An 8649-nucleotide genomic window follows, 5' to 3' on the forward strand; every position below is an offset into this window, starting at 1 on the left:
GGCTTGATGAGTCTTTATCAACCTGATCTAGTGAGAAGGTGTCTCTGCCCATGGCAGGGAGTTTGGACTAGATGATCTTTAAGGTCCATTCCGACCCCTAAATTATATGATTCTATGATTTTATGACAGTGCAGAGTGTTATGTCTATACAACAGAATTTTTTGAATAAACTCTGTAATTTGGTTATCAGCTGAATATAGGTAACAGCAGTGACAGTATAGGTGGTGGTGATGATGATTATGACAATAGTAATAATAATAGTAATAATAATATCAACAGTAATAACCATAATAAATTTTAATAACAATAGCAACAACCTATCTTGTACCCAGAGTTAAGACTGTATCTTTTAAGGAATGATGGACTCACTTGTTATGATTGGTTGTCCTGGAAGGAGGTATACCACATAGGGGAGGAGAGGGATTGAGTAAAGTAAAAATATACAAATATATACCCATCCTTGCTTGCAACATATTGCTTCCATCTACACAATTGCATTCAAAAGGTCATGTCAGTCAAGATAATCAAACTGAGTGTGGTTTTGTTTCAACAGCTTACTTCTCTACTGTCACCACAAGTTACTTTGGAAAACAAGTAGAGTCTTGCTTGCCTGTCAATCACTATTGCTTTATGTTTTTAAACAGTGACTAAAAGTTTAATCCATTAGAGCTTTATGAAATAGTAATGATAAAAGTATCAGTTGCAAGTGGTTATTTAGCTCAGAGGAAGATATTTGCACAGTCCTAGTTTTTCCATTACTCCCTTTTTTCTCCTTTAAAACAACAGGATGATGAGTGGCAATTGACACCCATAACTGTCGATCCCACCATTTCAGTCTGATGTTTGTAGGCTCCCAGTTACTCCACTGAGCTGTCAGAGATGTCAGCTTTGCAGTTTGCCTTTGCCACAGTGCATTATGCTGTCATGCTCTGTTTAAATAAAATATCTCACTCATAAGATGAAGACATCAAATTTTCAAAGCAAGGCAAAGAGGATGAAGCGGCAAAGATGTCTGAACTCCCACTGTGTCCATATTTTAAGGCTCTTGCATCTACAGAGGAGATTCTTCCACAACTATTTGCATATGCTCTGCACTCATTTGCAAATGCAAACTACAGATCTGTGCAGGGTGATTTATCTAGAAAAGGAAAATAGCAGGAGGAAAAACAGTCCAGCAATCCACATTACTCAGGAAGCTGCTTATACTTATGTGGGGGAGGAAAAAGAATGGAAAACTTGAAAGAAATTTGGGGCTGTTAGATGTGACCAGACTGATTAGGATAGGAATAATACAAAAATATGTTCAAAGAGCAGTGGAAGATCAGAGAAATCTTCAAAAGATTCAGATAAATTTGAAGTGGCTAAACATGGGAAGGGTTTGGTTTTTTTTTTTTTGATTATCCAAGCTCCACAGGACTGATTTCTTCAGAGGCTGTATTTCTTCTTTTTTTTTTTTTTTTTTACCCATGAAATGACACATCGCACACTTCTATTTGATATTAGTTCAGGATGACTTCTTTAAGCGGCTGTTTGCTGTTAGCAACTGCCGTACTGGATGAATCCAGTGATCCACAGCCAGTGCTTTCTCTCTGATAGTCTGCAATGGCTGCTTTGGGGAAAGAAACCCTGACATTTGGAACACCTTGTTCTCCAACCTTCAGCATCAGCTGTTGGTTTATCTCTGCCTTGAGAGGTTAAAACGAAACATTCTATTCAAAATTTTTTGTTTCCCACGAATGTGCTGACTTTGATAATCCTGAGTGTTGTCACTGTCTCATCAATGCCTGGCCCCAGTCTGAAACCCTGATCAGACTCTTCAACACTTGGTGTGTGTGAGTCCCCATAGGCTTTTCCGTGCACTGCGTGAATAACAAATACTTCCTAGTGCCCTTTAACATTTGCCTCTTGTCCTGTGTAGAGCTAAGAAACGTGTGTGTGTGTGTGTGTGTGTGTGTGTGTGTGTGTATCACCTTTGCAGTAAGGCAGGGTGTATGTATTTTCATGCATACCTAAACCACAGCACTGTGCTACGATATTTCCATGGTGCTGCCATGGAAATCAAATGATTAAGAAGCTCCATTTTACAAAGGACTGGGCCGAGAGTTCCTGCACAGTGATGTGCAGCTAAAAATAGCTTCCTGCCAGGCAGATACATGTATGTGTCTGAAACTACCTTGGGCTTTGCCTGCATTTGATTTTGTGGGACTGATGATGGGAGCAAGAATAGAAAGGAGTTTATGCAAGAGGACATAATTGGAATCTGCTTAGGGGAATATCACTGCAGTCATCAAATCCCTGAGCTGACTTGAACAAGCAGGATTTGTGATGATCACAAGGACAAGGCAGCAATTTTTTTCCCAGAACTGTTTTCGTCAGTGTGTGGTCAGTGTGCTTGGTTTTTTTCCTTATTACATTATTTATCTGCAGAGTTGGCTTTGTCTTTTTTGCCTTGGGAAGTATCTCTATGCTACTCTCTGCATTCCCAGTATCTCATTATCTGTTGTGAGCTCGCACCTGGAGCTTGCAGTCATTTTCACACAGGCAGATCTTTGCTCACAGTGTGCTGGTGTGAGAGAATCTCACAGTTCTGAGTTAGCTGAAAAAGAAGAGTAATCAAAATGTAATGAGTTTAAGCCTATCCTGGGTAAGTGGTGTTTTAGTACTTGAGGCACAGGATATACCTTGATTCTTTTGCCTGCTTTATGAGTGATAGTGGAGCAGCCGTGGCTGAGCGGATTAACTCCTTTGTCTGATTTTGCCCCTAATGAATATGAAATAATAAAGCTCAGCTTTATCTCGAAAGTATTATGGGTATTAAGAGGCCAGCTATTTGGGAAAAGAATTATGCTTGCAATCTTTTTTTCTGCTTGATACCATAAAAAAAGACAAGACACTGAGCTGCAACGGTGAGGCTGTTGGGGTTTTTTTCTGTTGTAGGTTTTTTGCTTCTTTGTTTGCTTTTTTTTCATAGAATGACCACATTTTGCTTTGGTAAAATCCCGATGTTGTGGAAAATACGAGAAAATGAGCACTCATAATTCACCAAGTGCCAGTAATGGTGCAGCTGCTGCAGTACTAAGTTGCCAAGTTCAAGAGAACTCAGACATGTTTATTGCTTGTAAACACAGGCTGAATCCTGACTGCTGTGGCTCTTATATTGCTGCTGTTGCTGTGAGAACCATGCCACAGTGGGAATTTTGCCAGACTTCTGCTTATTCTATCCTCCTCCAGCACTGGACAGTGGTAGCAGCCCTACTGCAGAGCTAAGGCTTTGCAGAGCCATGGATCCAGCGTGGATAAACCACTGCCTGTGGCTGAATTTTAAGTACTAGTGAGATCAGGCTTGCTCTGAAGACGATTAGATCATACAGTTCCTAATAAATTCTTAATGGATAGATATCTCTGGATGGCTCACAGTAGAAAAAGCGTGGCAGTAAAGCAACAGTGAGACTTTTTCTGTGGTGGAGATTGAAGAGCTGGGTGAAATGGCAGCGTCACAAAGACAGCAAAACCTTAATGACTGTGAGGACAAAGTGTTTTAGTCAGAACATTCAGAACTGCATCTCTGAACTAAAACTCTTAGAACTCTTAAAGGTAAAGAGAATGTGGGTAAAACCTATTTAATTTTAGTGGCATGCCAGCAGTTTGAGAAGTGTGTTACAGATGTAACAGAGAGGAAAAGAAGAAAGAGGATGCAATAAAAAAAAGAAGCAGGAACAGAAAGCAAGACATCATCTTCTTGGATCTCTACAGAAGGAGGGAATGAAATAAATAGGAGGTAAACAAGACCTTCAGAATTTCTTGTTTTGATGTTTGTAGAGGACACTGAACTCTGCAAATAAAGGTTAAGTGTTTCACACTGACAGGAGCAGTCCTCAGTATTACATGCACAGCAGTAGGCAGTGGTTGCAGTACTAATGGGTTAATTTTGCTGGAAACTTTAAAAACAGTTGACAAAGGCAAGGAGGAGAGAACAGAAAGTAAATCCAGTGTGCTTCTTGGCTTTTTTTCTGCTTAGGTATACGAATGCTGGATGGAATAGTCACCGATGCTATTGAAGCCAGTTCAATCGGTTTCAATCCAGAGCACGTGGATATTTACAGTGCAAGCTGGGGCCCTAACGATGATGGAAAAACTGTGGAGGGACCTGGGAGACTGGCACAGAAGGCTTTTGAGTATGGGATAAACCAGGTACGATACTTAAGGGAAAGATACGGTAAAACGTGGCAGAGAGCAGCATTTTAAAAGGGTTGATATCAAGGAAGAAATGAAAATGGTTTGTGCTGCCTTTGCACAAAGATATTGAAAGTGTACAGGATATATTTCAGTAGTACAAGTCAGAGAAATTTCCCAGAACAGGGCTTTTGATAAAAGACCACTAGGGCTTTCTAAACTGGTTTTAAACTGCTAATCTCCACAGATAAGCTTTCTTTTTCCAACCTTACTTTTACTACCTTTGTCTTGACCTACCCCCACCCTTCTCTGCTGCCTGTTTTGCACTGAACAGTAATTGGATTTCTGGACTGAAAGCCTATAAAATTTAATGCAAAATTTCTGCTTCATGAATATTTTGCTGTGTGAAATAGTGATGCATTTTAGCACACTGTGGATGAGCTTAGATTGTGTTAATGACATTAATTTATAAATTGCTGCTTATCATGATCCAGTTAAAAATCACTATAGTAAAAATGCATCGTGAAGAGTACTGGAAGCAATATTTTTGCAGTTATATTGTTATGTTACACTCTTTAGATCTGATTGGATGACAAATAGGGTGAAAACTGAGACCAGCCAGAAAAGGCTAAGGTTCTTAATGACTTCTTTTCCTCAGTCTTCAACTCCAAGTGCTCCAGCCACCCTGACCAGGCCAAAAAGGGTAAAGATAGAGACTGGGAGGATGAAACCCCTAAACTCACTGTAGAAGAGGATCAGGTTCAAGACCATCTCAGGAACCTGAATGTGCACAAGACCATGGGCCCTGATGAGGTTCATCCTCAGGTCCTGAGGGAACTGATGGATATGGTTTCTAAGCCACTATCTATAATTTTCCTGAAATCATGGCAATCAGGTGAAGTCCCCGATGACTGGTAAAAGGGAAACATAACCCCCAATTTCCAACAAGGGAAAGCAGAAGAAACAGGGAACTATAGACCAGTCAGTCTCACATCTGTGCCTGGCAAGATCACAGAGCAGATTCCACCTGGAAGCTATGCTTAGGCACATGGAAAGCAAAGAGGTCACAAAGTTGCTAAGAGGACTGGAGCATCTCCCCTGTGAGGACAGGCTGAGGAAGTTGGAACTGTTCAGCCTGGAGAAGAGAAGACAGTGTGGAGACCTCATAGCAACTTTTCAATATCTGAAGGGCCTACAAGGGATCTGGAGAGGGACTCTCTGTTAGGAACTGCAATGATAGGACAAGGGGTAATGGGTCAAACTGAAGGAGGGAAAGCCTAGGTTAGATGTGAGAAAAATATTTTTCCCTGTGAGGGTGGTGAGACACTGGCATGGTTTGTCCAGGGATGTGGTGGCTGCCCCAACCCTGGCAGTGTTCAAGGCCAGGCTGGATGAGGCCTTGAGCAACCTGATCTAGCGAGGAGGTGTCCCTGCCCATGGCAGGGGGTTGGGACTAGATAATCTGTGACGTCCATTCCAACCCTTAAATTCTATGATTCTAGGATTTATGAATAAACTGCTCTTGCTCTTGGCAGTAAGGTGAAAAAATATCTAAAGATGAACAAGTACTAATATAGAGAGGTAGACTGAATCAGAGATGGGAGGTGAGAGAAATTGAGGAAAGGCTGAAGCATAGAAGCAAAGAGAAACAATTTTGGAAAAAGGGCGGTTTACATTACTAGACTGAAGAAAAAAAAGAATGAAAAGTCTGACAGTTGACAAAAGGACTCTGAGGGAAGAATGGAGACCAAGAGGAGTGGGCTGGTAACAAAGAGAGATCTGTGCCCATAGGTAGGCAGCAAGAGAAGAGGGAGAATTCTATAATTAGGCAGCAAATGATCCATTCTGAAAAAGCAGGTTCTTTTTTGAAGGATGTATCTGTTTTTTACACCTTGTTTTAGTTCTCATGGGGAGAAAATTTACCCATTTGCTAGTCAGGCTTCCTTTTGCAAGGGTCTGGCTGATCTCCACTGTACTTAAAGTGAGCCAGAGTTGGGACTGACAATGACTTTCGAACCCTGGATCATTCATTGCTCGTCTGGAAAAGCACCTGAGCACATGTTTAGCCTCAAGCATCTTACAGGTGGTAGTATCACTCAGAGCAAGTGTTGAGATACACCAGTGCTTTTCCAGACTGCGACTTTTATTCTCAAAGACACTGTCTCATTTTCAGTAGTTGACATGGCTCATCCTTCTCAATTTAACAGTTGTATCACACAAAAGTGCAGCTTACTTTACTTTACTTTTAATGATTTACATGCTGCAAGTGTCTTAGCACTTGCATAAATAACTTCAAATCTCATCTGGGTGGGATGATAAAAATCTGTGTTTCAACTGCTTTTTCTTGTGAATACACTTATGTTAATACTGAATTACATAGGAATTTTTGCTTGCCACATGTAATGGATTTTGTTCCCCTGAAGGACTAGCTCAGCTTAAGACTGGATAGGGTGATGTGTTTCCTCTGTGGCAGCTGTGATGGTTGACATGCTGTCAGCTGCCAGCATCAATTGTTGGCTGCTGCTCCCTCACTGTGCACTGGACGCCAGAGCAGGATTATGTCTGGAGACTGGTGATTCTGGCCCACAGATCTGTGAGAGAAGAGAGGGTTTTCAATATATACATCCTTCATGGTGCTTACTCATACTTCTGTGGTTACAGGAAAAGCAAATGGAATAATTCCTGATAAACTTGCAATTTTCTTTGTTTTTTTTTTTAAAAAAGGGGATTTATTCCTAGCAATGGTCAGGATCAAAACATCAGCATCTGGGAAAATCTACCTGTTGAACACAGGGCCTGTTTTTAACTTAAAAACCTGTTCTGAGGAAAGTTGCTGAACCTGGAACTCTAAACCTAGGCCAGTCAGACTAAGATATGCTGTAGGGTGAATAAGTAGGCTGTCTCAAACAGCTGGTTTCTTCTGTCACTGTCTTCTACAGTAGTTATGGAAATGTGCCCTTTTCCTCCTAAAAATGTTTGCTGTACTAGGCTTTTGGGGGGAAGGAGTTGTTAGGGATACATTGCAGGGTCTGAAATCTCTTTGCTAACCCCTCCTTTCCATTTTCTCTAGGGCCGAAATGGGAAAGGCTCCATTTTTGTTTGGGCTTCAGGGAATGGAGGTCGTCAGGGAGACAACTGCGACTGTGATGGTTACACTGATAGTATCTACACTATCTCCATCAGCAGTGCTTCTCAGCAAGGGCTTTCTCCCTGGTATGCAGAGAAGTGCTCTTCAACTCTGGCCACAGCATACAGCAGTGGGGATTATACTGACCAAAGAATTGTAGGTTGTTTTTACCAGTTTCAGAAGAAATAGAAATGTGTTCTGTTTGCAAATAATGAGTGAGAGCTCTGAAATGCTTGGTTTCAAGTGGCTGCTTTATGTTATGTGTTACACGCTTAGTGCTTTTGCCTAGAAACTTTGTGGGATTTGTTCCAGAAATGCCGTCACTTTTTTGATTACATCTTCTACTCTAAAGCAGTAGTTAAACAAAATCATTGTTTCAATGCAGCTAAACCAACGTGCTGAATTTGTCTGCTGTTTGCGAATGCTATTTGTGTGTAGAAGTTTGATAGGGTCCCATTCTTCAGAAAGGGCAAATAAAGAGAGACTCAGAGTAAGAAGAGAAAGAACCTGCGAAGTCAGATCCTCTGATGTACCTTGCCATTATCTTTTGTAAGACAGACACAGCAATAACAGTGCTTCAAAACCTGTAAGAGGTGCTCAGCAAGCAGGCATATCAGTCTGTGTGCCTTCTTAACAGTGTGAGAAATAACTTGTGCTGAAGAAAATTGCTGTGATAAAATAACATTGAAATACCTGTAATTTCTGTTCAACCCTGGTGGATGCTAATTGTACAACACACTGCATTGATGTGGATTAAAACCATTTCATTCCAAGTTAGTCAGGAGATCAGTCCTTCCTAAGTGGCTTCTCTTTATAGTTGAGATGTAGACACACAGTCTGAGGAGTTTGGTATTTAATTTCCAAATAAAGAACATGTTTCATTGCAAATTATAGTTCTTCTGCTGAAGAGGGAGCAGAACACCAATACTAAGCCTATGAGTAATTTTCTAGCAAGCAGTAATTTTAAATGTTCTAGGCCCAACACAATGATCTGTATTTATGATTCACCAGAAATGCTGAAACACTTATTGTGAAACCTTAGAATAAGAGAAGATATTCAGTGTGGGAGTATTTTGCTCCAACACAAAGCATTTTGATACAAAAATTATAGTTGAAGAAAAAAGAGTGGATTGAAATATGAGCAGATTTAAGCATCCATTGCTATTTCTGCTGGTGGGGAATGTATTAATACACACCAAGTAAAGGTTACGTGGTTCTGTTTGTGAGTGTGGATATGACTGTATTTGTAACTGTTTATTCATGCAGTCTGAGTTTGTTTTTTTGTTTTCTTTTGGCTTTTTTTTTTGGTCAGACAAGTGTTGATCTTCACAATGAATGTACAGAGACTC

The 8649-nt window shown here is 40.6% G+C and overlaps 1 protein-coding gene across 1 annotated transcript in view; it reads left to right on the top strand.

Moving 5' to 3' along the window:
* The window catches only part of PCSK1 (proprotein convertase subtilisin/kexin type 1), a 28160-nt gene that overhangs the window by 9932 nt on the left and 9579 nt on the right, over positions 1 to 8649 (top strand). The window contains exons 7-9 of the mRNA XM_009076412.1: positions 4019 to 4191; positions 7244 to 7456; positions 8613 to 8647. Of these exons, the coding sequence (XP_009074660.1) occupies positions 4019 to 4191; positions 7244 to 7456; positions 8613 to 8647 (421 nt within the window). The remainder of the gene's footprint in view (positions 1 to 4018; positions 4192 to 7243; positions 7457 to 8612; positions 8648 to 8649) is intronic.

Source organism: Acanthisitta chloris, unplaced genomic scaffold (assembly GCF_000695815.1).
Source record: "Acanthisitta chloris isolate BGI_N310 unplaced genomic scaffold, ASM69581v1 scaffold38556, whole genome shotgun sequence".
Classification (NCBI taxonomy): Eukaryota; Metazoa; Chordata; class Aves; order Passeriformes; family Acanthisittidae; genus Acanthisitta; species Acanthisitta chloris.